This window comes from Lissotriton vulgaris, unplaced genomic scaffold, assembly GCF_964263255.1.
Source record: "Lissotriton vulgaris unplaced genomic scaffold, aLisVul1.2 SCAFFOLD_3740, whole genome shotgun sequence".
NCBI lineage: Eukaryota > Metazoa > Chordata > Amphibia > Caudata > Salamandridae > Lissotriton > Lissotriton vulgaris.
Window position 1 is genome coordinate 151,544 of NW_028253832.1, and position 14,872 is coordinate 166,415.

At 48.1% G+C, this 14,872-nt stretch overlaps 1 protein-coding gene across 1 annotated transcript; it reads left to right on the forward strand.

Annotated features, from left to right (window-relative positions):
- Window positions 1–3,658: 3,658 nt before the first annotated feature.
- HOXA11 (homeobox A11) lies at window positions 3,659–8,567 on the forward strand. Its single transcript, XM_086951487.1, has 2 exons — window positions 3,659–4,478; window positions 6,727–8,567. The coding sequence occupies exons 1-2, from the start codon at window positions 3,794–3,796 to the stop codon at window positions 6,957–6,959; spliced, it is 918 nt and encodes a 305-aa protein (XP_086807613.1). The 5' UTR covers window positions 3,659–3,793; the 3' UTR covers window positions 6,960–8,567.
- Window positions 8,568–14,872: the final 6,305 nt, after the last annotated feature.

Here is a 14,872-nt window from a genome sequence, read left to right on the forward strand (position 1 = left end):
ATGTCTTAATTGTGCAGTAAAAGATAATAATGATGCAGCACATTCATTGTCAGTTTTATTTTTATCAGTTGTAGTTAGAAGCAAAATATTTGTGAGATCTGAAATTTGGCAAATTAATGCGCCAAAGTATGTGATAAATGCAGTACATCCATAGTTATGTGGTAAATGCTGTAACCACAGTATTATATCAATCCCCTGACCCTCATCATTGTCTATTATTTTATCAACAATTTATTCATGAAAAGTCAACATAAACGTTCTAATTGCATTGATCACCCATTCTTTGCTACAATTGGAAGTAAACACATTTTTCAAGATCATTACACAAAAATACACATGTAACATAATAATTAGATGGTGAGTAATACATGTAATATTTTTCTATATTACCATCTCGAGGTTCTGGTGACATTAACAAATCACTGTGCCTTCAGTTTAATCGGTTGTGATGTACTAGAACCCCTAGAAGGCAATATCGAATTATATTACATGCTTACTATCTATCTGCATACCTACTATGGGGATGATGTGTGTTTGTGATTTTCTTTTCAAAATAAGTGCAAAAGAAAATTATAATTCCAAGATACATATATTGTTACTGTTTACGAATATGCAGCCTACACATATTGACATATTAAGAAAGGAAAAAAAGAATTCCATGCAAAAAGAAATATGGCTCAAAATGTAATTTACAAAAACTATACACACACATATACAGACTCATATATATATGTGTATATATACATACATATGTAATTCAAAAACAACGTCTAGCGCCACGTAAAAGTTTACAATGACGTTCTGTTGAATTTTTCTGTCATAAAAATACAATTCCTGTGTTTCTTAAACATGTAGGTGGTTAGCATGATTTCACACAAAATAACGCCTACTTTTCAATATTAGGAATATAATTAATATGCGGTACCTCTGCAAGGGATGTGTATTAAGTACATGGTATATTACAACCCCCGATCTAAAATGAACAATACTTACTACGATGGAAGTGATGGCTAAAACGCACAGCAGTGTTTACTGTTTTAAACAAATACAAAGTGTTTGGATCAGAATGTGACTGTCCCGCGTTTAGCAGAAGTACTTACTTCAAATGACATTCGTATTTCTTAAAAATGAGTCTGTTTGGCATTGCCCTAAAGGGTTTGCTGTGTTCTTCTGAGTGGCACCTTTCCCGATCCGAACTTTAGAGGAAGATCGTGTTTATGTTCTTACACTGTTTTGTTTTTCGTTAAATCACAGCAGACCTATTGTGTAAATAATTGGTTTCTTTGGAAACAAAGAAAATATCAGCAACGCACGTGGATCAGAAACAAGTTCCTTTAAATGTGATGCGGGTCAGGTTGAACTTGACTCTTTCAGCCATTCCAGATAAAATAAGTACAGTTAGAAAACACAGTGCGTCGTATTGTCTCTGCGATAAGCTGGGCGCAAGCCCTGTGTGGCACTTGCAGGCCTCTCGGAAAGCCTCGCCCGTCCCTGGCACTGTGGAGCATTCATTTGAGTAGAAAGATGACACGTGCACATACGTGCAGGCGGGCACCGGACGCCCGGATAATAAAGTGTGATATGTTCATACAAACCTGCTCTGCTCTGCGCCTCTGCCCGGGCCCTGGCATGCCTGTGGAGGGAAGGAAGACTCTGTTTTCCCGCAGGAGGAGGCTTCGCGGATGCTCCGGCCAGCTCCGCCATGCCTGCGCCGAGACTGGCTGAAGTTGACTGCCAACTGTGCCATAAACCGGCAGGTCAGTCTGGAGTTGTTTTCGAGTCTCCTGGACGCAATGGGCCCAGTAAAAAGCTGTAAAACCCCCCTAATACAAGGGCAAGAATGTGTGTGTGTCTCCCTGAGGAGGGGCCGGGCCTGTGCAGGGCGGGAGGGGGGCGCCGTCGTCGTCTCAAAGTCACCACAAGCCGTTAAGCCACCTCTGTCTTTGTTTCATTCGTATTTTAGTTGCAGCGAAACTCGGTGTCTGCGAGTGATAGACAAGGAAAGACGAGGGAGAAAGAAACCAAACCACGAGACACTGGGAACAGAACCACCGCACGTGTACGCGCAATGCGTGAATGTTGCAACACCAAAGGAGAAACGTTTATGAATCACAGAATCGTTTCGTGCGCGAGATGGCCGAATAAATGCAAGGTTTGTTGCCAGTTGCCAAGAACATGTTTATGTGTGTGACAAGCCCAACAAAGGCATAATTCTATCCTGTGCAGGACACATTACATGCACTAAATGTGAGGTGGAGCGGGAGCTTGAGGTCTGCAAGTGTGGCAGTGAAGTGCCCCCGCCCGACGACTTTGGAAGGAATATGGTAAAACAATCAGTCCTGAAGGCTGGTTCACAAACACATGAAAGCCTTACTGGCTCACCCGCTCGCAAAGCAGGAACTTGCCTCTGAATTTGCAGTGGGGCCCCCTGTCGCTATTAATGCCCAGGCCTTTAATAAGTGTGCAATTCTTGTGTTCTGCCCCGGCCAAAACCCAAGTTCAAAATCGTGGGCAAGAAGGAAACCCATCCCAAACACATAATTTGATCATCTTCCCACCAACCCTAAGGCCCCCACCCCCCTGTGACATGTTTACAAGATGAAGACAATCGGGCCTGCACGCTGCAAATGTTTCTGAAACCACCACCGGAAACACAAATAACACATTTACTCCGCCGAGTGCGGCTCCTGCTGGCGTTGGCTCTGGAAGTGTGTTTTCTTTGGAGTTAGCTCCTAGTTTGGTGTTGTCGTGGGTGATTCCTCGAATAAGGTTTCATCAGACCCCCTGCACCCACAGCGTCAATCATCTCTAAATATATAATATTTTTTTAATATGGCTTTATATTTCTGGGCGAGTTGCGCCCTGGGGACTGCTTGTTTGCTCACACGGTCGATACTGCTGTCTGCTGGCTTTTGGCGAGTGGCCTTGAAGCGCCTTAGAACTAGCCGGGGGGGGGGGGGGGGGGGGGGGCGCAGTGTCCCACCGCTTCCCACGCCTTAACCCCAGTGCGTCCTTCTCGGGATAGCAGCGCCAAGACGCCGGCTCCTCGGCGCTACCTACCCGCGCAAACGAGCCCCCTCAGCAGCACACGCATTTTTGTGCACGTGCAACGAAAAATGCTGCTTAAACGTAACTGCTCCTTTGGGGGTGGGGAAGGGCGGGGGGTTAAAGAAGAAAGGGGGTTGTGGACTTTATAGTTTTGTATTTTTCTGCATTGCCTAGCGAGGCCAATACATATTAAATGAACGAGCACATGCGTTATTGGAAATGGTATGCATATTCTAACTAGCAGTAGAGCCCCCTAACATTTCACCCGTTTTTGGACATGCCTGTATTTTACATGGCACATGTAGAGGCCGGGTGGCGCTGACGTCTCCAATGACCACACATGCCTGGAGATTTGCATTGCTATAAATGACAGAGTGTTTAAATACCGCGTGAAAACGCTCTCACCTACAGCGCAGCGCCAAGCCAAGCCTCGGGGGCGCGCAGCTCAGTGGGTGGGAGACGGGGTGCCGGGGTCGGGGGTCCTCTGGGGGTGCGGGGCCAGCTCGAGTCACATGGGGAAGGGTGCAATGCTTTTAGTGAGGCGAGACTGGTGCCTCCCCGGAGATGGCTCGTTCAGAAGGGCCCATGCTTGCAAGCCTGTCAATTCCAGCGCCGGGTCACGTGACCAGCACCTCCCTGCTAAGGATGGGGATAGCTTTCCACGTCAGCTTACGTCTCCCAATTTCTACTTTACGGGTCTGCTTCAAAGAGGCAGCTGCAGTGAGCACCATGTTAAGCCCGGCTAATGCGCTGCGCCCGAGGTAGCCCCACCGTGATGGAGTTTGACGAGCGGGTCCCCTGCTCCTCCAACATGTACTTGCCAAGTTGCACTTACTACGTCTCGGGGCACGACTTCTCCAGCCTGCCCTCCTTCCTGCCCCAGACCCCAACCTCCCGCCCCATGAGCTACCCCTACTCGTCCAACCTGCCCCAGGTGCAGCCGGTGCGGGAGGTCACCTTCCGAGAGTACTCCCTTGACCCTGCGTCCAAGTGGCACCCCCGCAGCAACCTGGCGCACTGCTACTCGGCGGAGGAGCTCATGCACCGAGACCACGGCTCCTCCGGCGCGGGCGAGGCGTTCGGCAAGGGCGCCCCCAGCCCCTACCACCACCACCACCACCACCCGCCCGGCCCGGGCTACAGCGCGGTGGGCAGGAACGGGGTCCTGCCCCAAGCCTTCGACCAGTTCTTCGAGACGGCGTACGGCAGCACGGACACTTGCCCCGGAGACTACGAGGGCCCCAAGGGCTGCGACAAGGCAGCGCCGGCACCCGGGGGCGCCCCGGCCTCCGAGACCTGCCGAGGAGCACCGCCGCGGGAGGCCGAGCGCAGGGGCGCCGAGAGCTGCAGCGGCGGCAGCTCCAGCCCCGAGTCCTCTTCCGGAAACACAGAGGGGAAGGCGGCCAGCAGCGGCGGCGGCGGCACCTCCAGTAAGTAGCGCGGCAGCGCCCGGGGACGCTTCTGCGGAGCAGCGCGCCGCTCTTAAACTTTTATAAGCTGTTTTATAAGCATACGAGGTTTATTGGAAGGGCCTCTCCATTCCCCCAACAAAACTTTCTTATAAAAGGACGGATCACGTGCCCCACTGCTAGAATTGGCCGTGAAAAGGAACCTGCCAAATGCATGGTCCACAAAAGCAGGGCTATCTCTCGCCCCCCCCCCCCCCTTTAAAAGCCCCTGCCCCTTTGGCGAAATATAATTGCGATCCTTGCGCGTCCTTTATGGCAATTGAAAGCATCAACATTCTTTTTCTTAGGGGGGTATCCACACACTGCTAGATTTTTTTTATTTTTATTTGACTTTTTCCCCCCATCCAATTGTTGCATTTATATTTTTGAAGATCTCCTGTAGTCAGATGCAGCCAGCCGCAATGCCATTAAAAAGCATACAATACCCACTGAAACAGTAGACGTGCCTTTGTTCTGTCGCCCGGGCTATTTGTCTGAAGACAGTCATTTTTCACAGGCGCATGTGGCCGCCGGATTTCTGCCTTTCTGCCCTAGCTGCTTGTTAGTTACACTTGATATTTAATATGTGGTAACTTTGATTTGTTGCATTTCACCAAATCGCTGCCTCTCAGCCCACGGTGAAAAAAAAAAATAAGCACACTTTATATAAACAGCAGACCTGGGCGTTTTCAGGACAAGAGCACCAGGCTCGGGGTTGTGTGTAGAGCTGTAGAGATCAGTTTTAAATTCTTTGCACACAGGGTGGTTTGCGCCCTGGCAGACCGGGAGCGCTACGAAGCTCGCCAGGCGCTCAGAAGACGTGCGCCTGGAGAGGGAAGGGTGCGGGAGCGTTTAATAATTATCACGAGGCTGCGGATGCCACGGTAAGTTTTATGATACAGCGAGGCGCGCGGCCGCTTATTACACACATCAAAGCCGGAATGTCAGTCATGATGTGAGCATAACATGTGTCAGAGGGCCTTAGCAAGCAGCCGTAATACTCGCTGGGGTGTAAAATGCGGCCGCAGCGGTCCTGTCTGAGCGGAATCAGGTGCTCGGGGCGGGGGTGCCTCTGGGTCAGCCTGTAAACAGCCCGGCCTAAACCTCACAGATTAGGAAAATAAGGCAAGCGCGCGATAATAGTTTACATTTTCTTTGGATGGGGTGTTAATTATTGTGACATTTCTTGGCTTAGGTGTGAATTCCGGGGTGCACATTCCAATAGACCAGCTTATAATGGTTTCTTATGCACCCAAAATGGCTACGTATAGGTTTTGGAAATCTCATGTTTACAGAAAACATTCATTGAAACCTATCTATGGCCATAAACAGGCCCTAAATGCTACTGGGTTTTGTTTCTGCATTGCTGTTGAATAAGGTCCCAAACCCCCATGTGCCCGGGAACTGTGCCATTTGTAACTGGTCAACTGCATATTCCGCCAGCAGGGTGGTGAGGCTGGCTGCCTGCTGTGCCCCTTCTGTGATTGGATCCTCCCTGGGCGCGCGTGCCTGGGCCTCCCACCCTTACTGGACTCACCCATGGCCGCGTCTCTTCTCTCCCCGTGAGGATGGACCGCCGTGTTGGCCCTCCATGCGCCTGCTTGTGTGTGGGGGATACATAGGCTGGCGTGTGTGCCCCGTCCCTCTACAGGGCGACCCTCACCCTTTCCCCTGGGTTTAATAGCCAATTTCTCTGGCCCCATCCAGTGGCCTCACCCAAGCGCCTCTTCTTTACCACTGCCTCCCTCGGTGGGTGGGAGTGAGCTTGGGCCCCTCTACAGTGCTATCCCCACCCTCCCCCCAAGGCCTCTCTGGCTGCTGCCCCCACCCGCGCCGGGTGCCCCCGGGGTACGGGCCCCTCTGCAGGGCGATCCTCACCCTCCCCTCAAGGCCTCTCTGGCTGCTGCCCCCTCCCGCTCCGGGTGTCCCCTGGTAAAGTGGCTCCGGACCCTCTACAGAGCGGTCTTCACCCCCCCCCCCCACCACCACCTCCCGCCACAAGGCCTCTCTGCCTGGTGCCCCCTTCGGCGTCTAGTGCCCCCGGGGTACGGGCCCCTCTCCAGGGTGATCCTCGCCCTCCCCTCAAGGCCTCTCTGGCTGCTGCCCCTGTGGTAGGGTCCCCTTGCAGGGCGAGCCTCGCGCCTCTCTGCCTGCTGCTGCCCCCCTCCCCCGCCGGGTGCCCCCGGGGTACAGTGCAGGGCGAGCCTGACGCCTCTCTTGTCTCCCACAGGTGGGCCGCGCACCCGCAAGAAGCGCTGCCCCTACACCAAGTACCAGATCCGCGAGCTGGAGCGCGAGTTCTTCTTCAGCGTCTACATCAACAAGGAGAAGCGGCTGCAGCTCTCGCGCATGCTCAACCTCACCGACCGACAGGTAAAGATATGGTTCCAGAACCGCAGGATGAAAGAGAAAAAAATCAACCGGGACCGCTTGCAGTACTATTCCTCCAACCCCCTGCTCTAGGACCTCCTGCTTCCGGGAAGGGGACTCAGGGCTACAGGGAGCCTGCCCGTGGCCAGCTAGAGCCAAGGGGCCACCTGGTGGGAAGGAGCCACGTGCCTCACAGGACACTGGGCTGGGCGGAAAAGGAGCTTCGGACACTGCCTGTGTGTTTTTTAAAATATTTATCTATCCAGCGGAACTGGTGCAAACCTTCACATGCTCCCTTCCCGGAAAGATGTGCACCCCGGGGGAAATGTGCAGGAAATAAACCCTCTTACGCACTATTGCTTTTTGTGCACCCTCTTACCAAAAAAATGGCACAAAGTCTCTTAAAAATATGTGAATATCCGGATTGGTGCTGGGCTGTTGACTAACAGAATTTTTTTTAGGGAAATGTGCTCTTTTGTGCAATCCAAAGCTACGCTGAAAAGAGGGACAATTGCAGATACCCTGCCATAAAATAAATTCGTAACTTTGTGCGAGGATTTTTTTATAAGCATCGAGTCAGTAAGAAACTGGGCGAGGAAGCGCTAAAATGGCGCGAGTAATGCCCTGCAGAGAAGCAGTACGAATCATTCACCTCAAGACACAGACTGACTAATTTAGATTGACTGCGCGCTTGTTGTGCCTAGAAGCCCGAGGTGGCGAAGCGCGTGATTCCAGATAACAGCATAGGGGAAGTCTTGAAATGTAGACCAGTGGTCTTTCTCAGAGCCGGAGGTTTGTTTGGGAGGTGGGGGCGATTTATGAGGGGGGGATGGGGGTCGGAAGCCAGGCTTGTTGTGTCTGGCTCACAGGCCGTGTACAGGAAATACCTGTGGAGAGGCGCAATTAGGCAAAAACCACCCAGAACTCCTTTAAACTTGGATCTGTGCAATGCTTGCAGCTCCCCGGCCATTATTTAAAGGGGGGGGGGGTAGGGGGGTCTGTGATATTCTTCAGAATCTGAAATGGCGGCTGCCGGGGGGTTGTTCCAATACCAAAACACCATTGACAAGCTTTCACCATGTTCTGAGAGGTCCCGAGTCTTTTCTTCGTTTTTATTAATCTTTATGTACAGGAGAACGGCTCGTGACAGATGACGTTATTTAAGCATATATAAATAAAATATTATGTCTGCGGGGAGCCAAAGCAAATTAAATGTTCGTGTAACGAGAGCACGAGGTGTGACAATTTACGTGGTTTTCCAGAAGACGCGTTATTTTTTTTGTTGAAAGGGTAATTTGCAGAACCAGTTCTTTGAATGTATATTTCACACGCGAACAGATGTTTTGCAAGACGTGTAAATAAAATCTTTGACCTATTTTGTTTAAATGCTATTTTTTTATAACTGTTTTGTGGGGTTGGATTGGGGGGATGCTATGCAACAATCATGCGTGTGAACACTAGCTTTGGGTTTTGCATTGTTTATGGTGAAAAAGGATGATGTGGAAAAAATGCAAACTCCCATTTCTTTTGGGCAAAAAACGGCTTATCCTCAGTTGTACCGAGTTTTACACGTTTATGAGATGTACACGTATTTGTATATATGATATTCTTTGCCCCAAAGCATTGCCAAGCATGTGTACAATACAAGAGCGCACAAGAAAATAAAGGAATATACAAGCTATTGTAAGACCTTTAGCTTGGAACTTCTACAATGCTTTATGTGTCCTTTGTTCGAACACTTTATTGAAAAGAAATATACGTTACAAGAGAAGTAAAGTTCTGTTATTACACCATGACATTTTTATTAATCACAACTTTGACCTGCACCGATTTTTGCTTTTTAAAATAAATTCATGTATATATATATATATATATATATATATATATATATATATATATATATATATATATATATATATATATATATATATACATACATATATTATATACGAACATGTTACACATATTTATTTTTGAGACATTTAAATTGTACCAGGACAGACAACGTTAGTTACTTGCTGGCAGTAATAAAAGGAGAGAAAAATAATTACGCAGATAAGTATGTAGAATATTAGAAAAAGCAGGGAGTTTGTTAAAGCTGCAGAGTACAGCTGGCAGTGGCATTGGCTGGAAGGAGAATGCACCCGTTTGTTTACCTTCCATGAATAGAACGTTGAAGAACCAATGGTAAAGCTAAGTAAGTGGTACGGGGCTGTAATTATTGCGATGAAACCTTAACATGGACCTGTGAAACTGTGAAGTATTTCCCATATTACACCAGTCTCCGTGAAATGTATTATGTACGCCACGACATCCACTGTATTTCATATTGTAAGCAATGTATGTTGTCTTTTGTCAATGTATATACATATATATATATATATATATATATATATATATATATATATATATATATATATATATATATATATATATATATATATATGTGTATGTATGTATGTATATGTATATATATATATATATATATATATATATATATATATATATATGCCTTATAATTAATGCAGAGATATTTTTTCTGAGAATATGTTTTGTATTGACAACCACGCCTGCCAAACAACAAACTTGTTTTAAGCACATCCCATTATCCGGTTATTACATTTGGAAACAGTGAAACACGGGGACAACTGTTGACGTCTTATTTTATTGTTGCACAACATTGAAGGCAGAGCGGCTTGTTCTGCCTGGGGTTACTTGCTATACCCCTCTGACGTACATTTCTGATGCTTGGTAACTGATTTTGCCTGGAGGTTAAGTGTGGTTCGTGCCATATCCAGATTTCTATTGTTGTATGGCGTTGAACTTCCGTCTTGCTTTGTTGGACATCAACTTCCACTTGAGCGTAGCATGCTAGGCCTGGCCGCCGTGGGCAGGCCCCGCGAAGGGGGGATGTTGAACTGCAATGCAAAAAAAGAACTATATTTGGTTAAATGTGTGCGTGCTTGCCTCGATGCTTCGACCTTGCTTCAGTTGCCCTCATGAGCCCGCACCTTGAAAAACTGCGGGTCTTGCCAACCCCCTAGCCCTCCACCAGACAGACACTTGTCTGGACGGACAAACAGTCCTACAGAAAGACAGACGGGCAGATTGGTGCAAAGCAATTCGCCTTATGCAGGAAACTTCCTTTTCTGGTTAAGCATTAACTGGTTTCCAGGCAGATCCTTCAGGCTGTTGGAAACCCGGACTTTATCTGCGGAATGCACGGCTAACCTGGCCCAGTAAACGCGCATCCCCTGTGTTGCTACAGCAATTCAGCCATAAAATCGGTCTGCTGAATCGCGCATTTGCATATTGGGAATGCAGAGCTATAAACCAGGCAGAGGGGCTGCAGCAGCCACTGCAGAGAAGTAAAACACTGGAGCCGAATCCCCGGTCTGCTGGGCGGATTTCCCTTCAGCCTCTTTAAAACACACGCGAATAAATCTGTGGATTTCTGCTGGCAAGGAAGCGGCTCGCCACACGGTGGCGCTCTTGAGATCAATGTCAAAGCCACCGCTGGAGAAGCGCAGCAGTGAAAGACGCCTGGCCTCTGCTCCCCTCTGAGCCCAGCAGAGGTGCCCTGGTGCTGCCCGCAGAGTGCTGTTAACTTGTGCAAAACATGCATTCCGAGACCCTTTGCGCCACACTGAACTCAGTGGTGCATCACATCACTGGCACCTTGCCAGCACCGTTAAATGTAATCAAAGCACAGAGTGAAGAAAAAGCACGGTGAGTACACCTGTGACTGAAATGGCCACGAGCTGTTCTTGTTCCTGATGCTAGGTGTGTTTGTTTGTGTGTGTTTGTGTGTGTGTGGGAGGGGGCGGGGCGGGGACGAATGGGGGGGGGGGGGGGGGGGAGCTGGAGGGGGGGGGGTTTATAATGCACAATTCGTGTTTCACGTAACCCATAGGTCCGTATGTGTATTTAGTAAGCTGTGGTTAGTTTATGGTAAGAGATTGTCATTTCTCTATTTCCATGAGATAAACTACATCTGGCGACGTAGTCAGGAAAAGCTGTCTGCTGTGATGTCCAAACTTGGTCAGCATTTTTAATCCAATCAATGTAGGTGATGTGTTGAAATCATACAGTGACTGCAGAGGAGTGGTTGAACGAATGAGTGTGAAGACTGGGAGTGAAGCAGCCATAAATGAAAAGGACTATAGAATGACTGAATAAACTGGAAGACACAAAGACAGAAGAAGCCAGCAGGCAGAGGGGGGCATATGTTGACAGAGGAAAATGAGAGGTAGGACAGACAAATTACGGACAGTACAGGAAGCCTCAAAGACAAGGACAGATATACAAACAGAACAGAACTGACCAAAAACAGCTGAAGGATAGAGAGGTACACTGAGAGAAGAACAAACAAATAGCACAGAAGGTGCATGGATAAATGGAATATGGATAGGTGGATTGATGGATGGATGATGGGTGGATGGATGGGTGATGGTTGGATGTGTGGGTGGATGGATGGATGGGTGGGTGAATGGATGGATGCTTGGATTGGTGGGTGGATGGGTGTGTGGATGGATGGATGGATTAATGGGTGGGTGGGTGGGGGGATGGGTGGGTGGATGGGTATGTGGGTGGATGGATGGATGGAGGGATGGATGAGTGGGTGGGTGGGTGGATGGATGGACTAACTTGTTTGTCGGTTGAAGAATGAAAGGATTGTTGAATGGGCCTTGGTTCAGATGGGTGGGCGGTCAGGCAGGCAAGCAAATATGCATTAACTTCCAGAATAAACAGTCTGAAAACAGCTAGACGATATGCAGTACAAATTATATGCAGGCAGCTTTGTTCAGCACTAAACAAATGTGCACACCAGGCAGGAGAAGTCATTTTTGCAATCCCCTGGGCGAGAAATCTAAACACGCCACCATGTTTTCGTTAATTCTTTTATTTTACGAAATATGGCCATATTCGGGAGTGCCCACTTTATCCCCTTCACAAGGCATTCAAAGGAACGCCATGAAATTGAATGCGAAATGACTGGAATATGTTATACGAATTGAGCAAAACAAGCATTGGTCAATGCACAGGGCCACTTGCCTGTCTTATACATGTCAGGGATATAAGAATGGAATCCTCTCTACGGGTGTCAAGCGTGTGTGGTAGATGCTTCTGCTTGACGACCTCATTACTTTGACAAAACACAATCCAGGCCAGTGGAGGATTGTGGGAGAGCAGACATTGAAATTACCATATTCTTTTCGGGAATGAGTTTGGAGCAGTGGGGCAGGAAGTTGCTTGCAAAATCTAAAGTCAATGGTGGGCCTTGCAGACCCCTCTGCTCCGTGAGAATGACTATTAACTCTGAGAATGAATATAATCTCTGTGAGAATAAACATAATACCACACTGTCTGTTGGAGCACGGCCTGTTTATACTCGATTGCGTCACACAGACGTCGTATTGTTTGGAATACCCTGTCACAACGACAACAGTTTTGGGTACGTTTGTTGCCATGGGTGTTACTTTGGAGTACTGTCCTCACCGATAGGGAGTGTGAGAGGCGCTGTATGTCAGAGTAGAACCAGGGGAAGGCAGCGCCTCGAGGTTCACGGGTACCACAGATTCACCCACTGCTGGGTGGGCTGCTTGCGGCATCCCTCAAAATAGAACACAAATGACCGAATTATTAGGACTTGTTTTTTCGAAGGAACAGTTTATCAGGGTACGTTTTTCTGGCCACTTTGGTGAAGCTATAGGTGCATGTACGTATTTGAGTAAGATTGATGAATGGATGGATGGTTAGGCGGATGGATGATTAGGTGCTGTGGGTTGGATTGATGGATAGATGGATGGATGGACGGGTGGATGGATAGATGGATGGATTAATGGATGGATGAATGAAGGGGGTGATGAATGGATGGATGAGGGGCTGTGCGTTGGATGGATGGATATGTGGAAGATGGATGGATAAATGGATGGTTGGGTGGATGGATGGACGGACGGATGAAGTAATTTGGAGATAAAATAAAGCCGGCCGTATTACCCGTTTTGCCGGCTTGCAGTGAAATCAAGAGAAAACGGCATTCAGAAAATGACTTTAAACTCCGCACATTTTAGGCGCAAGCACTGTGCAAACACACATAGACACACAAGCATGACCCCGTGTTCAGGTTTGTTTGGAATGGGTGCTAAGAACATCACTTACTCTTGTACCAACAATCCCTACACATGATCAGTGGGGGGACCTTATCCAGGAGTCTCCAACAACGGGACATAACACCAAGGCTCGTGCAGGCTACCGGAGTAAGAGCCACGCGGGTTCTTAATGTCCACACGATCTAGGACCAGCAGTGTATTGTCTGTGCATGGGCTTGTGTGCCTCCCGGTGTGTGTGTAAGTGTGTACGTCCCAGCGACCGGTCTGAAGTGCGCCTGAGAAAGCACCCATATGACAAAGGTCTTTGATGTATCATCCATTATTGTATATATAAATATATTATTGTATATATAAATATATTATATACATATATATATATATATATATATATATATATATATATATATATATATATATATATATATATATATATATATGTGTGTGGGTGTGGGTGTGGGTGTGTTTGCTTTGGCATAGTGGGAAGGGAGGCTGAGACCCTAATATCCAGGCGGCTCCGTGATTTTTAACCAAATGTATTTGTGTGCACCAAATTCTGTATAATATGACAGGTGCCCGAACTTATATACATCTTAGGTTTGATGCACACTGGCCCAGAGGGGCTTAAACCAAGGTGCCTTAAAACGTTGGTTTACAGTGGAGGTGAAAGATGAAGATTGCTCAAATGCTCGTGTTTCTACGTGTGAGAGTTTGTGAAAAATACATGCGTGGACCATGACGTGATGCCATTGAGAGGGCGTGTAATGAATCGGACTGCTTTTGTGTTTTCCACTTGCAGCGTAGTGGGTTCGACCCAAAAGCCTAATCCCCCATCACCCATCACCCACTTATTTGGTGTTCTGGGGGTGCAGCTCTGTTGTTGCCACGTCACGCAGTAGGCTACCTGCTGGGGCTTGAAGTACTTTTTTGTAACTCACGCACACACTGTCCCAGGCCCTGCACACACCACACAAGCTTGAAAACATTCTACCTCACGCAAAGAAATGGGCACCTACACACTGCGCACACCCGGTACACACCTGCACGCGCACACCACGCACACACACACACACACACACACACGTTCACGCGCAGCTCACCTGCATGTACATAATATTACACACGCTTCAAACACAAGCACGAACACACGTGCCTACACACAGACGCAAGCAAACATAAACACAAGCGCAGCCCTTGTACAAGCACGCACTCGTAGGCCCACGCGCGCGCACACACATACACACGCACGCGCGCGCGCACACGTGCTTGGCCTGCAGCCACAGACATAGCACAGCCCCTCTGCTTAGCACCTCATTAATATTAAGCGGGCTACTGATGTGCATTGCTTCATGCCACCAGAATGGTATGTATTTGTTTGTAACTGAACGAACTGTATATCTCGAAATATCTTTAAATAAAAGCTTGGCGACACTGGAAGACACCGAGATTGTTTGTTCCGTTGAAGTCAAACGCAGCAAGAAATTGCTGGTGAGCTGAAAGGTCCCTTAAAAACATACCCCCTGCATGAATGGCCACAAGGGAAGGGGCGTTCTCAGTTAAAGGCACCCAGGGCCCTGCTAATTAAGACCCCGGCCCACCCCCCTTGCAGGAGCACACTCAGTCAGTACACAACTGTGTTGCGGACAGAATGTTGCCATGTATGTGCTGGTTACATCGGATCAGATGGTACAGACTCTGGCGTGATTTGACATTGGATGTTAAAAAAAAGTCCCTCTCCCCAACTGCCCATTCTCACCATCCTGGCCCCCACATGTTGGGGCTTCGTGAAAAATGAAACTCAAGAATCCGTAGGCTCCGCAGTGCGCGAGGCGCCCTCTAGTTATCAATGTGTGAGCTGCATGCACTGTTTCAGCCGCGGTTCCTGTCTGTGGGTCT